Consider the following 19,851-nt stretch of genomic DNA (forward strand, 5'->3'; position numbering starts at 1 on the left):
ATGTGAGTTGCTTTTCTTTTTAAACAGAGCATTCCAGAGACTTTCACTGAGCATCAGTTAAACAAAACCTGGAGGAAATCCTGAGGGAGTAACTTAATTTAGAAAAGGGTTACACACAAACACTCTACATTCAACACCCAGGGGGAGGGGCATCAGTCACGTCCAGCACCCGGGCACCTCAGCACGACGTGGGGAGACGGGGCGGATGCTGTGTCCCCTCATCCACTGGTGTGTGCAGGGGCGGAGCGCCAAAGTGCAGTGGGGCTTGGACTGAGGCAGGGGTGGGCCGGCTGGGTTGTCAGTTCTGTGCTGGCCCCCTGCTCCTTGGAGGTGTCGGGAAGAGCTGAGCTGGGCCTCAATCTCTGGGGCTCCCCCAGAGATTCTCCTCACCTTGTCCTTAGACACTTAGCATTTTTAAAGTTTTCTTAAAAAAATAACCAATTTTATGAAGGTAGAGATCAGATGCTGAATTAGTTCCTGGCAGGAGGCAAATCTGAGCCGCCATGCAGGCTGCCAGGGCCGGCCCAAGGTCACCCACAAAGGCTGTACTGGGCGAAGGGCCGGCCATGCCCCTGCCTCGGAGGGTAGTGGGCGGGCTTGCCATCACAGCTCTGTGATTTCCAGGGGGCTCTCCATGATAACGTCCCGGAGCTTATGCAGAGGGGTGGACTTGGCTGACTCTGTGCGGGCATTGCGCTCAAAGGCAGTGGCCTCAGAGGCCGTCAGAGTCTCCAGCGAGCGGTCCAGCCCCTTCTGGTCATCCTCCGGCAAGCTGTTGAGATCAGTGGCCAGCAGTGTGCCTGTGCTGCCGTGAACCATGTGGATTCCATCTTGCCCCTTGAGCTCCATGGGTGGCTTGTGTCGGAAACGGAGGCTGCCCTGGCCCGGGCTGTGGTCCCCAGGCTCCTCTTCCAAGTCGGTGTGGATCAGCTGCAGAAGGAGGGACACCCTCATGACTCAGAAACTACAGTGAGCTGAGGGCTGTGCCTGGGGTGTAAGCCGGTCGGTCACCCCAGGACCACACTGGCCTCCTTACCTCATCTAACAGAGCCACCCAACAGGCCCGCCAGCCTTCTCAAATGGAGGGCAGAGGCTGGATATTAAAAGGTTCACCACCTGTCCTTAAGCGCGTGGGTATCAGTCTGGACACCACTGTGGTATCTGGGTTTGTAACCAAGTTGGTGGTAAAGCAGGGCCAGGTAGAACCTCTAGAAGTAGGAGGAGCACTTTGGTCTGCCTGCAAGGCTTTGTAGCATATACCCCGGTGGGAATGGGCATTTTGGGAAAGCCAGTGTAACTGGCAATCCCTAGTTGCTGGAACAGTAGCCCAGGGTACACAGGCCTGCTTGGCCCTCCTGACCTGTTTCTTAAGGTGGGGGCTCCTTAGAAGGTAACGGTTTGGGGTTCCTGGACACTAAGAACCGCTGCTTTTGAGCCCACCTCATTTCTAGGAAAGACTCCACAGTATCCAGACATCATAATCTCCTTACTGACTTCCTGGAGCAGCTTTTGGGTTTGGCTGCTAGGTTAGCAGAAGAGCTGATAACTCCCAGTAACGAGGGGTGGGGGCAGGGAGAGAGAGAGAGAGAGAGAGATAGAGAGAGAGAGAGAGAGAGAGAGAGAGAGAGAGAGAGAGAGAGAGAGAGAGGCATCCCCAGGAATGGGGCACGGCACACAGTCCCCCGCTCCCGAGGCTACCTCACTACCTCGGAGATGGAGGAATGGCAGGAGGAGGCTTTTTGTACCATCCGTTGTGCAAAGAGTTTTTTGAGCCGTAGGTAATCCTCCAGGACCACCTTCAGCAGCGAGCCCTGAGGAAGGGAGAAGGTTAACTTCCCACTTAGGCTGCTGCCTGCCCCTAGCTCTTACACGCCCACGGCAGTCACAGTGCTACAGGTATCCAGTTCAAATGCAGAGGATCGGAAGAGAGCCTGAAAACTGACCGTCCAGGTCCGAAGACGCCACAGGCTGCCGAGCCTATTAACCCCAGTGCCCAAACTCCCATCCTGATAGAAGGCAGGTCCAGATAAACCATCTCCTTATATCCTTGAGTAGGGGTCAAATTCAGACAGGGTCTGGGCACTGGACCCTACAGGAGAGGGCTCACCTTAATAGGCCCCTCTCGAATGATCTGGCCCAGCTTGGCGATGTTGTCGTATTCCTGGATGGCTGCACGCAGGTATCTGTCATCATCGGGCTTGACTGCTGCAGGCTCACGCCCAAAAGTTCCCTGGAGGAGAGGGAGCATTGGCTGGAGCAGGGAGGTTGACATCATAGGGTAGGGAACCACCCTCCCAAGTCCTGAGCTCTGCAGGCTGCCACCCTGGCTCACGTGGGTGCGGGTGGGGCTGTTCCACAGGTCTGCGATCTCACTCAGGTTCTCAGGGAGGTCATCTTCGTGCTCGGCCTGCGCAGCCAGCTCCAGGTTCCGGCAGAAGGGGTCCAGCCACACAGGGTTGGCTCTGCAGTTGGGGAGTGGCATAGGGTAGAAAAGATGCCTTGCCTCTAAGACTGCCCATTCCCGGGGCCAGCCTCAGAATCTTCAGCAGGGCTGCATAGGAACTCTGCCACAGCACTTATGGCTTATATAGGATCCTGCCTACCAGCCTGGGTCAGCTTTGTCAGGGAGGCCTCACCCCCTCCCTATGCTCCCTCTTAATTGGGACCTGGACAACACATTTCTGAGAGTGCAGAGAAGCGACAAGACCACTAGGGGGAGCCCACACTCCATGTTTCAGCCAGGGTGGCAGCTGCTACAGATAACTTCTCTCTAGCTGGGTCCTGCAGGGATCCTAAGGGGATCTGCAGACTTGAGGAGTCCACGCACCCATCGAAGGAGTATTTGTTGGTATTGGGCATGTCCATGATGTCAATGAAGCCACGGTTCCCTGCATGGAGAGAATTTGAGTGAGGGGCAAAAGGGTACAGCCAAGGGGAGTACCAGGCCCCCTTAACCTGACCCCCAACAATCTTCACTCACCCGCAGAGCCAGCCACAATGGCCTTGAGCTTTCTCTTGTGTCTGGAGAGAGAGGGAAGGAGGAAGAGGGAGCGGGGAGGAAGAGCGTGTCAGTTGGCTCCATAAGGGAAGCTGGCCTGTTACCTCTGGTCCTTGGCCCTGCCTGCCTTAGTGCCCACTCTCTGGGGGACATCGGCTATTCTGGTTCAGGCAGGAGGTGGGGACACTCACATGGTCCTGTAGTACCAGTTCATGAGGACGAAGAGCATGGCAGCCAAGAAGAGAAGGATGGCCAGGACAATGATGGCCATCTGTGGACATAGCAGGCCAGCCATTAGCAGGCTGGTCCAGGGGCACAACCCAGACTGCGGGCGGGCGGGGACAGACACAACACACGTACCTGCAGGGCAGACATGTCATCCGGCAGCTGGACAGAGATGGCGGGCTGCACATCCAGCACGTTGTAGTTCCGGAAGAGGTTCCGTAGCTGCTCCTTGTTCTCGTCGATCATCCGGATGACCCTGTATAGGAGCCAAGGCCTCTGCTCTACCCCAGCCACCCACTGCCCTCCATTCTGGGGCAGTGTGCTCTGCTCCCACCATAAGCCTCACATGCTCACATGCTGCTCTGAAATCCTGCAAGAGAAAAGCCACCTGGCTGGGAGAGCATGGTGGTATCTTACAGGGCCCCTGTGTCTGCGGCCAGGGTCTTCACGGACCCCAGACAAATGGAGAATGTGGTGGGTTGAATAAGAATGGCCCAAATAGCTGGGCGGTGGTGGCGCACGCCTTTAATCCCAGCACTTGGGAGGCAGAGACAGGTGGATCTCTGAGTTCGAGGCCAGCCTGGTCTACAGAGTGAGTTCCAGGACAGCCAGGGCTACATAGAGAAACCCTGTCTCGAAAAACAAAACAAAACAAAACAACCCAACAACAACAACAAAAAAGCAACAACAAAAAAAAGAATGACCCAAATAAGCTCATAGATTTGTGTGCTTGGTCACCAAGGACCATTAGGAAGGAGGTGTGGCCTTATTGGATGGAGTGTGTCATTGGGGGGTGGGCATTGAGGTTTCAGATGCCCAAGCCAAGTCCAGAGTCTCTCTCTCTCTCTCTTCCTGCTGCCTGTAGATTAGGATGTAGAACTCTCAGCTCCTTCTTTAGGACCACGCCTGCCTGGATGCTGCCACACTTCCCACCGTGACGATAATGGACTGAATCTCTGAACTGTAAGCCAGCCCCGATTAAATCATGTCCTTTTTTTTATTTTTTTATTTTTTTTTATTTTTTGGTTTTTCAAGACAGGGTTTCTCTGTATAGCCCTGGCTGTCCTGGAACTCACTTTGTAGACCAGGCTGGCCTCGAACTCAGAAATTTGCCTGCCTCTGCCTCCCAAGTGCTGGGATTAAAGGTGTGCACCACCACACCCGGCTAAATCATGTCTTTTATAAGAGCTGCTGTGGCTGTGGTGTCTCTTCACAGAAGCAGAAGCCTGACTAATCAGTGAGGCCTAGAGGGATGAACATGTGCCTGCTGCCTCGCTGTGGTCTTCCCCAGCTCTGACCCTGCAGTGAGGCTGACGGTAAAGTCTGTGCCTCCTTTGTGGTTCATCTTCCCCATAACAGGCCATCCAAACATGACCCCCCCCACACACACACACACATGCACACATACACACACACATACACACACACATACACACACACATGCACCTACCTGTCCACATCCAGGATGCGGTTTGTGTCGCGATTGACCACGTGGATAAGCAGTTCTGTCTGTGCAAAGTTCACCCTCCCTTTCATATCCACGTGGAACTGGGGAGAAAGGGAGTTTGTGGGCATAAGGCCGCACGGCTTGCACTGGGGATGGGACGCTACAGGCCAGCATCATGCAGGAGTCCTATCACTCCTGGATCTCCTCGACTTGGCTGCTAACTCCCACACAAGGCTCCTTCACTATTCTTATTTACAGCCAAGGAGATGGAGGTCTAGAGACCTGGGACCGTCCCTCAAAGCCATGTGGCTATGAAGTGATTAAGGAGGGGCCTTATCTGTCCCCCGTCTCTTCCCGTCGCCCCAGTCCTCGGGCCCCAGGACACCTGCACGTCATCGGTGTTGACAATGGCGCCTGTGATGTTGGACAGCAGGCGAATGAACTCCTCCTCGAAGCCACGCACGCGGTCCGGGATCTCATTGATGACAATCTTCACGCGCTGGTCATCCCTCAGGATGTAGATGCCGATGATGGCGGTATCATTGTGGCCGGCCAGGTCTCGGGCCACGATGTCTACCACAAAATAGCCAGGGCTGTAGGCCATGAAGAGGTCAAAGGTGCGCAGGATACCGTCCACACTCCCTGTGAAAGAGTCGGGGTGGCACAGCTCAGAGACCACACACACTGATGATAAACTCTGCCCCCTAAGCCATATCCTTGGAGGAAGTGAGTTCTCCACGTCCACAGCCTGAGTGCTGGGATTATAGGCATACGCTAGCATGCCTGGCTGAAATGCTCCTGATTTTTAGTGGTTCCTCCAGCTTTATGTAAACACTGCATTTATTTTTTTTTAATTTTTATTATTTATTTATTTAATGCATATGAGGACACTGCAGCTGTCTTCAGACACACCAGAAGAGGGCATCAGATCCCTTACAGATGATCGGGAGCCACCGTGTGGTGGCTGGGAACTGAGCTCAGGACTTCTGGAACAGCATCTCTGAGCTCTCTCTCCAGCCCCAACACTGCATTTTGAATAACTTCAGGCTCTCCTGCGCAGACGACAGTGTGATGGCCATTTCTGAGCTCTGTAGGGTCTTTCCCATGCACTAGACCAGTGGTTCTCAACCTTCCTAAGGCTGTGACCCTTTAATACAGCTCCTCATGTGCTGACCCCCAACCATAACAATATTTCTATTGCACTTCATAACTGTAATTTTGCTACTGTTATGAACCATAATGTAAATATCTGCTATGCCGATGGTCTTAGGTGACCCCTGTGGAGGAGTCATTTGACCCCCAAATGCATTACAACCCACCGGTTGAGGAACACTGCTTGTAGACACATGTACTTAGGAATTCCACAAATATAACAGAGAGATGACTAGAGATGGCACAGGCTAGACCAGTGGTTCTTAGCCCGTGGGTCTTGACCCCTTTGGGGTCACCTAAGCACTGGAAAACACAGGTAGTAAAGTATGGTTCACAACAGTAGCAAGATTACAGTTATGAAGTAGCAATGACTGTTTTACAGTTGGTGGCTACCACAGCATGAGGAACGGTATTAAAAGGGTCTCAGCATTAGGACGGTTGAGAACCACTGGCCTAGATGACTCTCAAAAAGACAGAAGACCTGGGTTCAAAACCCACCACTTTCTAGGCATGTGGCAAGTTCCATAGCTTCTCTGCAAGTTGGTTTATTAAAGTAAGAGCAGCGGGGGGCTGGGATCGTAGCTCAGTGGCGGGGTTTGCTCATCATGCCCAAGGCCCTGGGTTTGGTTCCTAGCATCACATTTTAAAAAGCACAGTATGTGCTCAGGAGATCCAGTTATCCAACTCAAGCAGGTGGGATCTGCACTAAACCTTGAAGGTGGGCATCTCAGGAAAGATGAAGGTTGGGCGTTAAGGAAATGAAGGCAAATGGGTCAGTGACCTAGGGATGTGGCGTGTCTGAATACAGAGCCCAGTATAGAGGGTAGGGGCTATGAGGTAAGAAGTGGGACCAGAGGAAGATATGGGAGCCCTGGATATCAGGCCAAGACCTGGACGTCAAGCCAGAAACACAGATGAGGATCCCGTGTCGGATAGGGACTAGTAGATGCCTTGTGGGCTCTTCCCCAGAGTGTCTTGCCCATCCACACAGATGAAAACTCAAGCAACGTGTGCCATGACGGCTTGGCTGCCAGCTCCCCGGTGCCTTGACAAATGTGCACCACACAAGAGAAGGGGTACAGATGCGGAAAGTGGATGACAGAGAGGGGGATGGATGGATAAGAAGGTGAGAAAACAAGAGAGTCCTGGGGTATAGCTGTTAACAGAGGGCTTGCCCAGCATGCATGGAGCTCTGGGCTTCACTCCCAGCACCATATAAACTTGGTGTGGTGGCATAGGAGTGTGATCCCAGTACTTAGGAGGCAGAGGCAGGAGAATCAGGCATGCAAGATCCTTCTTAACTGAGACAGGCTGTCACTGGATGGCCCTGGCTGTCCTGGAACTCACTATGTAAGCCAGGCTGGCCTCGAACTCACAAACATCTGTCTGCCTCTGTCACCTGAGTGTGGGGATTAAAGGTTTGCACTGTCATGCATGGCGTGGGATCATTCTTGACTACAGAGAGAGCTTGAAGCCAGATGGGCTACAGGATGCCCTGTGACCAGTGAGGTAATTCAGTGGGTGGAGGCACTTGCCACCAAGCCCAATGACCTGCTTTTGATCCCTGGGGACTCGCACAGTGAAGGAGAAAAACCAAAGGCTCCAAGTTGTTTTCTGACATCTCTACACACGTTCTGTGCGCATGCACCTCCCTCCTTCAAATAAATAAAAATGCACCCCCCCACATGCACATACAAAAAGAATATGTGTATATAGAGAGGGAAATGTATAGGTGAAGAACAAATAGACTAGGGCTGGTGAGATGGCTCAGCAGATAAAAGCCGGAGGTCCTGAGTTCAAATACCAGCAACCATATGGTGGCTCACAGTCATCCATAATGAGGAACAAATAAAAAACCTATGGGCCGGAGCAAGTGGGGGTGGGAACAAGCAGGGGGCTGGGGGGGGGGGGAGAGTGAGCGGGGCCAAAGCAAGAGGGAGAAGGGAAGGGGGAGGGGGAAGAATAAATAGACTAGCAGAAACTGCCCTCCTGGAAGGGCTGACATGGCTGGCCACCGGGGTCCTGTGCTCGCACAGACTCCATCTCTGGACTGAAGTCCACGCAGTGACAGGGGCTCCTACCCATGGTGAAGACCTGGCCCACATCCTCAGAGTCGTTGGCCAGGGCCCGGAAGTAATGGATAGCCAGAATGCCATAGAAGACCAGGCTGTTGTTGCCGATGTCTGCATCCAGGGCCAGCACCTGGATCAACTCCGAGCCTACCTTGGCATCGGTGGCCACTCCTGTGGAGAACAGGCAGGCCACATAAATGTCAGGGAAGGAGCCACCCATGCCCTCAGGCCCTGGCTGGTCCCTGCACCTGCGGTGTACTCAGCCTTGGTGAAGCGTGGCGGCTGGTCATTGATGTCCTCCAGCACAACGCGCACCTCCTGCAGGGTGAGATCGGTCAGCAGATCGAGGGCTGGGGAGGGTCCGCGGGGAGGGGTCCAGCTGCGATTGCTGGACGCTTTGACAATGAAGGAGAAGGTGGCTTCCGTCTCCCGATCCAGGTCTCTGAGCACTAGCAGGCGTCCATCGGGCTGCAGGTGGAAATTCTTGTCCTCGTCACCAGCTAGGGGTAGACGGGGCACAGGGTGAGTACAAGGCCACCCAGAGTGTTCTCCAGACCCAGGGCAGGTGGGACACTGGCTCCAGGGACCCCACCTGCAATGAAGTAGTATACAATGGCGTTGGGACCCTCATCTGCATCCACGGCACCTGTCACATTGCCCACAAGGGTGCCGCGGGGGGAGTGTTCAGGCACCGTCAACAGCTGGTACTGAGGGCTTCCCTTCTGTAAGAGAGGAGGTTGTTACAGGAGGCCCAAGCTTCAGGCATGGCCAGAGGACCTCTGGTACCTACCCTGTGGGTCTGAGGCCTTTATCGCACAGAGAGCAAGCAGATTAGAGTGGTTACTCTAATCTCCATGAGATCAGGGCTTAACCTCTGATGAATCTACCCTCAGTATCTGAATGCATGTTCCATCAAGTATCTGTATGCTTATGTGCATGCACACAGCCTCTATGAGATATCATTCATATATGTGTATGTGTGTGTACATATACATATATACACATATACACATATATATGTATACATACACATACATATACATATATACACATATACATGTATACATATATATATACACATATACATATATACACATATATACATATACATACATATATACACATGTACACATATACACATACACACACACACACACACACACACACACACACACAGAAGCTACACCAAGGCTCTTCAGTCCCGCTGTCCTTTTGGCTGAGTTTTGGCTCAAGACTCCAGAGTCAACTTTTATGCTGTGTATGTACACACATACATGATGAACATGACTATATGTGCACACATAGATATTGGGCATTTTTGCCTAGTTTTTGGATCACTTGAGTGATACCTTGCACTAGTGCCCAACTTTGAGTGCCATCACTGTCTGTGGGGAGCTCGTCTAGGTGGAGGCTCACTGCGTGATGACCCAGTGTGTGTCAGAATATGTGCATATGTGGGCTCACAGGTGGAAGTCCCTGTGGGGTGTCACTGGTATGGGGGATGAGTGAGCTCACAGGAGGCCTCACAAAGAGGGGTTCGTTGTCATCGATGTCCTCCAGGGCCACCTGCAATGGTTGCATCGTCTCGTATGGCACCGGCTGGCCCAGGTCGCTGGCCACCAAGATGAGCTAGAGGTGAAGGAGCCCAGTCAGAGTGGAAAGATGGGGTTGGAGGTTGGCTTAGGGCCCTAGGGAAGGAAGCTCAATGGAACAAGTCCCCCAGAGGCAGTCCCCACCCCCCCAGGCCCTACCCCAGACCTGCCCCCTTACACTGTACACGGCCTGCTTCTCACGGTCCAGGCGCTGCGCTGTCTGGATGAGGCCGCTAATTGGGTCAATGGTGAAGTACTCCCAGTCACGGTTGCCTGTAGTCTTCAGGAAGCTGTAGCGTACTGCCCCGTTGAGGCCTTCGTCATTGTCTGTAGCATAGACTTCATACACATTGGAACGTAGCGGGATCTCCTGTGGTGGGGTCATGGGGAGGGAGCATGTGGGCATGGAACATGCCAGAACCAGGCTGTGATGAGCTCTTGCCTCAGCCAAGCCTCAAATGCCTGCATTCCCATAAGCTTAGACCTGGAAAAGCCCAACTGTAGTCCCACACCGGCCCTGCCTTAAGCGTTCCTTCCACTCCTCCCAACAAGAACACAGTTCCTGACTGTTAGAAACCTCTTAGCTCATCTGGCCATCGTTGTTTTCTCGTTATTCACAAGTAGAAGTCCAAGTGGCCGTGATAAAAGCGGGGTGACAGATAATTACTTTATAAATGTTCAGGAGACATAGATCTCCCCAAATACAGAGCCTGTGAAGGGAAAACTTAGCAAATGCAGCCTGTGGTGCAGAAAAGAATTAGATTATCATTAATTTATGTCCCAGTCCCTTTCACTGAAGATCTGAAGTGGTTGACAAGAATATGTGAATTAAAATGAGATCGAGTTAAAAAAAGAAATTAGGGTACAGCTGGCGTAAGATGGGAGCTGAGGGCAAAGTATGTGCCCTAAGTCTCTGCAGGGTCGGGACACCATGGTGGGCAAAGCGAAAAGGGCTGATGGATCACTGCGGTTTGACAGACACTCCGCCCACTGTTTCCTAGCACTTAAACTTGGGATCATTTTCTCATATAGGACCTCAAGAAGGATCCAGAATGGGGCTGGAGAGATGGCTCAGTGGTTAAGAGCACTGACTGCTCTTCTGAAGGTCCTGAGTTCAAATCCCAGCGTGGCTCACAACCATCCATAATGAGATCTGACGCCCTCTTCTGATGTGTCTGAAGACAGCTACAGTGTACTTAGATATAATAATAAATAAATCTTTAAAAAAAAGGAGACAGAATAACAAGATGGTCTCAGCACGGGTGTTCTGAGCTGTGAGTTTAGGAGGTAAAGGACAAGCTAGAGGTGTCCTAACTACACTAAGGATCACTGGGTCTTTAGGGTAGCCAGGAAGAGCAGAAGACAGGGCATTCATCTCTGACTGGATGTGTTTTGGCCTGGCAGGGCCAGCAGACAGACGGAAGGGTGACCTGGTGTCTATTTTGAACTATGTCTGAGGGGAAGTGGGTGCCAGGGGACCAGATACTCCTTGTCCAAGAGCAAGAGATGCTGTGTATTCTATTATTATCCCTTTCTCAAGAGGAAGACAAGACGAGTCCCTTGCTCATGATCACTTGGCCAAAGAGCTACACTTGAACTCAGATCTTTTCCTAGACTGAGGACTTCCTAGACGTCCTGCTCAGGGGACGAGTCGGTGCTCCAGATCTTTCCCATGTGGCACTGGGAGAGTCTGCCCTCCGTGTTCACACTCTTGCAATGAGGCCAGCCTTCTACACTGTCAGGTTGTGAATGCAGGCTGAGGCAGCAGGCTGGATGTGGGAGCCATGCATCCATCAGTGGGTGGGCATGGGCCCGGGGTCAGGGATACCTCTTTGATGTGCAGGATGGTGCCATTGGGCGGGCGCACGAAGACAGGCCGGTTGTCATTGACATCGATGACCTCCACCAGGAGCATCGTGGTGCCCCAGAGTGGGGGCTCCCCACCATCTGTAGCCACCACGGTCAGGTTGAACCTCTCATAGGACTGCAGTGGCCTCTGCGTGGTCACCAGGCCCGAGTCCATGTCCACAGAGAAAGCCTCTGGTGGTGGGAGAGAGCAAGCCAATGGGCTGGCTGAGACAGTCTTCCTGTCCCCCGCCCAGGGTGACAGACATGGCAGCCTGCCCCTCCCCGCCCTCTAACCCTCCTGGGCAGCCAAGGAAGGCCACGAACCCATTCCAGGGCCCTCAAGAGAGTAGGTCAGCTGGCTATTGGAGCCCTCGTCCTGATCGGTGGCCAGCATGGTGATGACCGAGGTGCCTGCTGGTTCGTTCTCGTACACGCTCGTGCTGAACTGCGGTTTGGAGAACTGAGGCCGACAGTCATTGACATCAAGCACTTGGATCACCACCTGGGGAGATTGCCAGAGCCTGAAAGGGGCTGCCTTAGGAAACCCTGTCACACAAGGATAAGGTGGAATAGAGGAGGAACAGGGCACCACCCCAGGTGAAAGGCCCTGTCATTTAACTAGTCAATTAATTTATGTTTTGAGACATGGTCTTTTTGGGCTAGCCTAGACCTGGCTATGTAGACCAGGTTGGCCTCAAACTCACAGAGATCCTTCTGCCTCTCGAGTGGTGGGATTTAAAGCATGTGTCACCACACCCATCTGTACTGTCTATTTTTTTGAGACAGCGTTTTAGGCTGGGGGGTGGAGCTCAGTTGGTCGAGTGCTGGTCTCTTTGTAGCTTAAATGAATAAAGCTCTGGGATTGGACTCCATGACTTCGTATACCAGGCATGGTTGTCCACGCTATAATCCTAGCACTTGGGTGGTAGAGGCAGGAAGATCAGGAGTTCAAGGTCACCCTCAGCTACAAAAAGTTTGAAAGGAACCTGGGACACTGGCATCACAGCATCTCCAAGGCTGAGGCCAGCATAGGCTACAGAGTGAGGCTCTGTCTCAAAAACTTAAAGAAAGAAAGAAAGAAAGAAAGAAAGAAAGAAAGAAAGAAAGAAAGAAAGAAAGAAAGAAAGAGAGAGAGACAAACAAACAAAGAAGAAAGAACGAAGGAGCCACAAGTGAAAATGGCTAGTTTATAGTTAGGTTTTGTTGCCACATGGCTTTGTAGGGCACCTTGAGATGCTGGGTCGGGAAGACAGCCAGGTGTCACCTGGGTCACGCCTAGGTGTACTTGGCCGTCCACGCAGCATTGGGAATAAGAGGTTTCTCTTCTTCTTCCTGAAGCCACAGCCAGGAAGCCCAGCAGCCAACCTCTTTCCTGCCACCATGCCCGAGGAGGCTGGTGGCCTGCCTGGAGCAGTCAGTCTCCATGGACTTGGCTTGCAGCCTCCTGTCGTGGGCCCAGGCTTGTGCCCTCACCTGTACCGAGTTCTCTCGACGGTTACTGGCCACATCCCCAGGGTTGTCTTTGGCCAAGGCAGTTAAGATATAGTGGTCCTTCTTCTCTCGGTCCAGAGAGGACAGGATAGAGATGTCGCCCTAGTTGGAGGAGGAAGATTTCATCCACTTGACATGTTTATTGATTATCTACTCTGGCCAGATACTGTCAGAATCTGTACCAACGCTCCGAAGAGGAGCAGTAGTCTCTGTGGTTCCCCTTTCTGGTACTTTGTCCACCTCCTACCACATTCTATCTGAGATGGAGTGACTAGCCCAGGCAGGAGCCAACTGCCTGACCAGGGCCTGGCATAGACTACGTATTCTGGTAACAGTTGCAAGCACAGTGCCTGTGTGCTCAGTGCACAGGAGTAAAACCCCCTGAAGGGAAGTGCGCAGTGGGACACAGAGGGCAAGAAACCCCAGTGCCAGGAACTGCAGAAGGCTCTGCTGGCACTCCTGCCTGCCACAAAGCTGCCTCCTCACACTGGAAATAACTGGTTTAACAAGCAGACACCTGAATCGCCAGCCCATCTTTTCTCCGAATTCCTACTATCATGAAAGGCTGAGACCTACGGGGACTTGAGGGTCCCACCCTTTGGGGTGCCGTTCCTCTTTCCACATTGACTATAGGCCTATGCATACAGCTGGTGCTCAAACACCACACCCAATTCCCACAGGGCTCCTCAGCCTCTTTCAACAGTCTCAAGCGTGTGGTCTCCTGGACTTGTTTCAAGTTTTGGGGCATGTCACCCAAGAGCCAGTTCCTTCTTTCATTTGTGGGTCACAGTCTTAACAACCCCTGGGACTCTGAGGAGAGTTAGCTTACTTAAAGAAGCCTGAGGTCTACAGATGTGACAGGACCCGGAAACATGTACCTGGGATGTTCTGGGTGATGTTTCAGACCAGGACTCTGGGCCCTCCCACTCCCGGGGTCGGACACTCCCACTGCCGACTTACAGTGTTGGGGTTGATAGCGAACTTGCCCTCTCCATCTACCAGGCTGTACTCGATGAGGGCGAAGTTGCCCGAGTCCGCATCCGTGGCTGTAACCCTCAGGATGACCGTGCCCACAGCTATATCCTCAAAAACGGCCTCCTAGAGGGGACAGAGTGGATAGGAAGAGGGAGGAAGGGGACAAAGGATGGGGGAGGATCGGGGGAGGGGAAAGGGAGAGGTAGGAGGAGAGCAAAGGCAGGGTCAACCCAGAGCCTATGCCCTCCCTGCCCAGGAATTCACTGATTCAGCAAGGCCCCAGGGCAACATGTTACTCCTGTGCTCAGCCTTTGGAAACCACACCAAAGACCCCCAAGGAATAAGATCAGGTCCTGACCCCCATTTTGGTCTGTCCACCTACCTGGTAGGAGGGCTGATTGAAGATGGGGTTGTTGTCATTAATGTCCACAATTTCCAGGTACACAGGGATCTCGGCTGCCCGGGGTGGGGACCCGTTGTCTGAGGCCCTCACAGTGAAGTTAAGCCAGTGCACCTCCTCGTAGTCTACAGTCCGGTTGGCGATGACCTTCCCTGAGACACAGAGGCACCCACGGCTGAGCTGTGGCCACTCTCATCCTGGGCTCTCTATACTTGGCGAAGGATCTGAGGCTTTGATGGGAGGAGGGGTGCTTTACAGGGACTGTGGGTAGGTAGCACTGCCCATAGCAGGACAGAGGCAGAGGAGGGACTGCCTGCCATCAGTTGTTCTCCTCAACAAAGAGGTAAGAAAGCTTCCTGTACTGGGGGGGGGGGAGGATGAATATTAATGACCCCAAGGCTTCTGAGACACCTCCCAGGTTGTGACCCTGCTCCCAGGGGATGTGCTCCCAGAAGCTCAGGTGGTAGAAGTGACGGTGAGGCCTATTAAGGTTCCAGCAGACATCTGTGGGCTCCCATCCCATCCAGGACTAGAAAATTCTATCCTCCGCTGGGAGCATCGGAAAATGACTGGCACGTCAACCATCTTGAATCTCGCACAGGCTACCAAAGGGCAGGGGCGGGGGTGGGGGTGTGGTGCATCCCAACTGGATGTGGGTTAAGTCCTAATAGGCATGGATATGCATGGAGATCTGCCACATACCTGCGGAAGAGTCTTCAAGCTGGACATAGCCTGGGGGTGTGAGGTCCAGCAGGGTGTAGGTGATCAGCCCATTGAGGCCCTTGTCAGGGTCCACGGCTGCCACGGCAATGAGCGTCGTGCCCGGGGTGGCCCCCTCCAGGACCCGCTCTGTGTAGTAGGTGATCCCAAAGGGCTTGAACTGCGGTGTGTTGTCATTGACATCCAGGATGTTGACTGTGAGCTTGGCTGGGGTATGGGTGGGAGTTAATACCAGACATAGACACCTGTGTCCCACCCTGATGCCCCCCCCAAGTTCTATGGGTCTTCCTTCCCCCTCAGAGCCTAGGGGTCCCAAGCTCATTGGATAGCAATGTCTCACACTATTTTATCTTATGTGTGATGTTCATGCTTATGAGTGTGTGTGTGCAAGTACACATGCATATATGTGTGCATGAGTGGGAAGGGCAGAGGTCAACCTCAGTTCCTCTTCCTCAGCGCTATGACTGGCCTGGAACTCAGCAAGTAGGCTAAACTGATTGGTCATAAAAATCCCAGGGATCTGGGCTGGAGAGATGGCTCATTGGTTAAGAACACTGACTGGTTTTCCAAAGATCCTGAGTTCAAGTCCCAGCAACCACATGGTGTCTCACAACCATCTGTAATGGGATCCGGTGCCCTCTTCTGGTGTATCTGAAGACAGCTACAATGTGCTCATATAAGTAAAATAAATACATCTTAAAAAAAAAAATCTAGGGATCTGCCTGCTTCAAGCTCCCTAGTCGTGGGATTACAGGTATGTGTTACTGTGCTTGGAATTTTTATGTGGGTTCTTAGGATCAAACTTGGGTCTTCACGCCTGCAAGACAAGCACTTTACCAACTGAATTATCTCCCCTTAAGAATCTGTCTCAACTCTGAGACTGTAACCTGTGACCTGTCCCTCTGATCTGATCATTTCTCTATCACAAGAAGAGGGACTTGTATTATACCAATGACCTAGGTGACTCTGATGGAGCCCTTGGTCCTTTTGGGGCCGCAGTTTCCCAACAGACTTTGAGAGGTAGGCTACAGATCATTTCTCTGATCCAGCCTTCTTTCTTTCTCTAGCCCCTAGGAGTGGTCCCCTTAGCAAAAGCAGCCTGGGCCTGTGATCTCAAAATCTCAGGTCATCTAAGAGATAAACAAGTATGCACTTCCCTCTGAAAAACTTAGGTTTCTGGGCTGTGAAGATAAGCACTCAGTGTCTGCCAGGCTCAGGCCACCCCAACAATGATCCTTGTCCTACATCAGTAGCCACTAGAGAATATTCCATCCCTATACTCTCTCCTCCGTCCCATCTGCCTAGCCTTCTGAATCCAGCCCATAATATCCTAGAAGATCTAGCACTTGCCCTCTTCTCTCTCACTGAGCCTGGGCCACTGTGGTCTGTAGCCTTGAATGCCCTTCTTTTGCTCTTGGCTTCCTGTTCTGACCCCCCAGTTTCCTATTCCATTCTTATCGGAGGGACAGTTCCTGCCTCTCTGGCTTTAGCCACACCCTGGATCCCATTATTATTCTCTGCCACCCTGCCTCCTAGGGGTGCCCTCTCAGCTCTGATTCTCCTCCCTCTTCAGAGTCTAAGGGTGCAGACTCTATGCATTTAGGGTCACAGTCACCCTGAGTGTCGAGGTGGCTGTCACTTTTCTAAGGTAGCCTGACTGAAGTCCCCAGTAGCCCTGGCAGCTGAGTTCTGGAATTTCCCCATTAGAACAAGGCTTGTACTAACTCTTAGCCCACCCAGTCCTTGAATGGCTCTGATAATAAGAGACGCCATCAGGGAGTCTTACCATTTGGCACACTGACAGAACGCTCTGGGAGGTCGCTGGCATTGTCGATTACTGAGAGCGTGACCTCATAGGTAGCAACCAGCTCGCGGTTCAGAGGGGACTTCACCATCACAGACCCTATAGGTGAGACCAAGTCATATTCAGACAGAGGGTAACCCTCTGCAATCTGGGCTTCTCTGAGCTCCTGCTGCTCCGCACCCCAACCCTAATGGCACTAGTCCTTGATGGAGCCTGAGATTTGAAGCTGGGATGGCCCACACCCACACACATAGCTGGAGCCTATCTCTCTGTCCTTCAGCTAAGGCTAGTGATCTTGGGCAAGCTGTCTGTCAATCCTCTGTTTCCTCATTTACAAAAGGGCAGGACTTATAACAACATTTCAGGGGCTCCAGGGAATCAGAAAAATTACATGAGATTTCATCAATGGATCACCTAGAACTTTGTTTGCAGATACAAACAAAGGGTTGGGTAATTAAAAAAAAAAAAAACAAAACAACAGTGTGCTTATATTCCACAACAGTGTGAATGTTCTCAGTACTACTGAAGAATACACTAAAAAATGGCTGAGCAGAGCCAGGCCCAGAAGCATACATATGCAACCTTAGTCATGGAGGCCAGGAGGCACGAGGCTAGTGAATTGGAGGCCAGCCTGGGCTACAAAGCAAGACCTTATCTCAAAAAACTAAACCAAGCTGAGCATGCATATGCCTGGAATCCCAGCTACTCCAAAGATTAAAACACAGGACTGGAGAGATGACTCTGTGGTTAAGAGCGCTGGCTACTCTTCTGGAACACCTGGTTTTATACCCAGCACATGTACACAGTGGCTCATAACCATCTGTAACTACAGTTCCAGGGGATTAAGCATGCTCTCTGGCTTCCATGAGTACTGTGTGCACATGGTACACAGACATGCAAGTAAAACATTAGTACACATCAAATAAAAATAAAAAAATAAAACAAATTAACAAATCAAGTCTTTAATTTTTAAGAATGTGGGTGATGAATCCAACACAACTTAAGTGAGACCCTGTCTTAAAATAAAAAATAAATTTAGAAATGGAGCTGTGGATACAGTGTGGTAATGGAGCCCTAGTTTAGCATATATAGAAAAGGCCTTATCAACACCCAGTACCAGAAAAAAAAAATTAAGATGGTCTATTTTGTTCTATGTCACAATTTTACAAATACTTATATCTAGGAAGATCTCAAGCAGCTGAGGGACAAGTACCCTGGAGGGACAGTCTGGAGATTCCAGGTGTGGCCCTTTTTCCTGACTAAGCAGGGTGTGACATGGTGCTGGTTGCAGGACAGAAAGATCCATCTATGTTGGTGACAAGAGTTTCCCTCTCTTTCTTGGTAACTCCCAGAGTCTCTGGCTGCCCCATAAACCAGAGAGGAAGTCTCCAGAAGTTGGAGTTTTGCTGGGCAGACCTATTGGCCAATCTGCTGGAGCCTTTCTTCTTCCTGCCTGATGGTACCTGTGTGGCTCCTCTGGTATCCTCCCTCATTGGCCCTAGACCAAGCCCTCCTTCTCCCTCTTAGGTATCAGAGTCTTAGGACATCCTTACCCCTGGCAGAGCCCCTGCTGGGTTGCTGTCCTCCACAGGTCCCCAGCCACAGGTGGTCACTTACCCTGAGTGGCCGCCTCCTCCTCATCCTCTTCCTACTCTCGCTCCCCGTGCACCCAGGCTGGGGAGCGAGGTTGGGGAGAGGGCAGCTGCGTTTAGTCTGCAAAGGCTGGGCACGGCCTGAGCCGGCCCCCCAGGGCAGGAAGGGTGGGGTGGGAGGCATGGAGAGAGGCAATGGGGTGAAGCAGAGAGGAGATGAGGTGTGGGGTGACAGAACAGAGCTCAAACCTGTAGGCCTGCCAGCCGTGAGGGAGAAAGAGAGGGTTAACATTGGTTAGTTCAGGGTGCAGCGAGGAGGGACAGGGTGGGTGGGACGTGTTGGGTGGGGAGGTGGCTGGCCAGGGCAAGAGGGAGAAGGGGATGAGAACCCAGTTGGAGTGGAGAGGGTTGGAGGATCTGGGAAGAAAGGGTAGGAAAACCGAGCAAGGGAACTAAGGGCCATGAGGAAGGTGGACAGAGCAGACGTGCTGGAAAGGAAAACAGAGAGAGAAACAATCAGGGGGAGGCAGCAGGGGAGCAAGGAGGAGAAAAGTTGGGGAGCCTTGCTATGCAGGGAAACAGGGCTGGGTGGCTCTCCAGTGATGCTGACTGAAGAGCTGGGACCCTCCTGGAGCTAGCCTAGGCTAGCACACAGTTCTACCAACATCCCCTGGCTCATGGCTGTCTTTCTCTTGGGTCACAGATGCCAGTGAGATTAATCCTCTCGGACTCACTGCATAGTATGACTATGGGCATTTCTTCGGTTTTAGTATCCACCACCTATTCCCTCATGCCTCTCTACACAGGCAGAGTGTTCTTGTGGCATGCGTGTGCTGAGGCTAGGGATATAGCCTAGTTGTGGTGTACTAGCCTAGTTGTGGTGTACTGGCTCAGCGTGCAGGAGGCGCCGAGTTTGATCCCCTCGACCTACCCCTGGTTCTTTGTACAACAGGTATAATGGCATATGTCTGAAATCCCATCTCTTGGGAGGCAGAGGGAAGAGGATCAGTTCAGGGGCTCTTTTGGCTATGTCACAAGATTGAGGCCAGGCTGGGCTGCGAGAGAGTCCATATCTCAAAGATAAATAAATAAGTCTTCCTGGGGACCATCTACGCCCTTACAGTTTCGTGCATGCTGCAGTGGTGTGCATCCTACTCCTGTTTCTTACCATTCCAGCCAGCACTTATTCTGAACACAACCCTCCCTCCCATGGCAGTATGTCCAGACAATGGCTCACTGATGTCATGCTGTGTGCCCACCACTTTTTACCCTCTATGCTGCTAGGTCCTGAGATCTAAATGTACCCTGTCTGCTGGGCACCCTGGTCTGGACTCTACCTTACTGCAAGAGTCCCAATGTCCCCACACTATCAAGACAACAGTATATTGCTGTCTGCTGTCATCTACGGAGCACCCACGCTGCCTCAGTCCATTTCTCTCAATAGTAACCACATTTAGCATTTAGTCACCATCATGTTTTTAAGACACTCCTGTTAGACTCATGGTCCTCCCTGATTCTCCAGAGGACCAAAACCA

The 19,851-nt window shown here is 52.1% G+C and overlaps 1 protein-coding gene across 1 annotated transcript in view; it reads right to left on the reverse strand.

Moving 5' to 3' along the window:
* Positions 1 to 30: 30 nt before the first annotated feature.
* The window catches only part of Cdh23 (cadherin related 23), a 383,664-nt gene continuing 363,843 nt past the window's right edge, over positions 31 to 19,851 (reverse strand). Inside the window, exons 48-69 of the mRNA XM_029482781.2 lie at positions 16,707 to 16,823; positions 14,903 to 15,127; positions 14,183 to 14,352; positions 13,786 to 13,923; positions 12,808 to 12,927; positions 11,659 to 11,836; positions 11,315 to 11,526; positions 9,665 to 9,856; positions 9,410 to 9,523; positions 8,487 to 8,616; positions 8,143 to 8,394; positions 7,904 to 8,065; positions 5,056 to 5,312; positions 4,674 to 4,771; positions 3,359 to 3,479; positions 3,190 to 3,269; positions 2,981 to 3,021; positions 2,828 to 2,888; positions 2,333 to 2,462; positions 2,108 to 2,230; positions 1,707 to 1,811; positions 31 to 930 (exon numbers count right to left, since the gene is read on the reverse strand). Coding sequence (XP_029338641.1) covers positions 604 to 930; positions 1,707 to 1,811; positions 2,108 to 2,230; positions 2,333 to 2,462; positions 2,828 to 2,888; positions 2,981 to 3,021; positions 3,190 to 3,269; positions 3,359 to 3,479; positions 4,674 to 4,771; positions 5,056 to 5,312; positions 7,904 to 8,065; positions 8,143 to 8,394; positions 8,487 to 8,616; positions 9,410 to 9,523; positions 9,665 to 9,856; positions 11,315 to 11,526; positions 11,659 to 11,836; positions 12,808 to 12,927; positions 13,786 to 13,923; positions 14,183 to 14,352; positions 14,903 to 15,127; positions 16,707 to 16,823 — 3,353 coding nt within the window. The 3' untranslated portion in view covers positions 31 to 603. The remainder of the gene's footprint in view (positions 931 to 1,706; positions 1,812 to 2,107; positions 2,231 to 2,332; positions 2,463 to 2,827; positions 2,889 to 2,980; positions 3,022 to 3,189; positions 3,270 to 3,358; positions 3,480 to 4,673; positions 4,772 to 5,055; positions 5,313 to 7,903; positions 8,066 to 8,142; positions 8,395 to 8,486; positions 8,617 to 9,409; positions 9,524 to 9,664; positions 9,857 to 11,314; positions 11,527 to 11,658; positions 11,837 to 12,807; positions 12,928 to 13,785; positions 13,924 to 14,182; positions 14,353 to 14,902; positions 15,128 to 16,706; positions 16,824 to 19,851) is intronic.

This window comes from Mus caroli, unplaced genomic scaffold, assembly GCF_978045245.1.
Source record: "Mus caroli unplaced genomic scaffold, Mus_caroli_1 scaffold_9, whole genome shotgun sequence".
Lineage (NCBI taxonomy): Eukaryota > Metazoa > Chordata > Mammalia > Rodentia > Muridae > Mus > Mus caroli.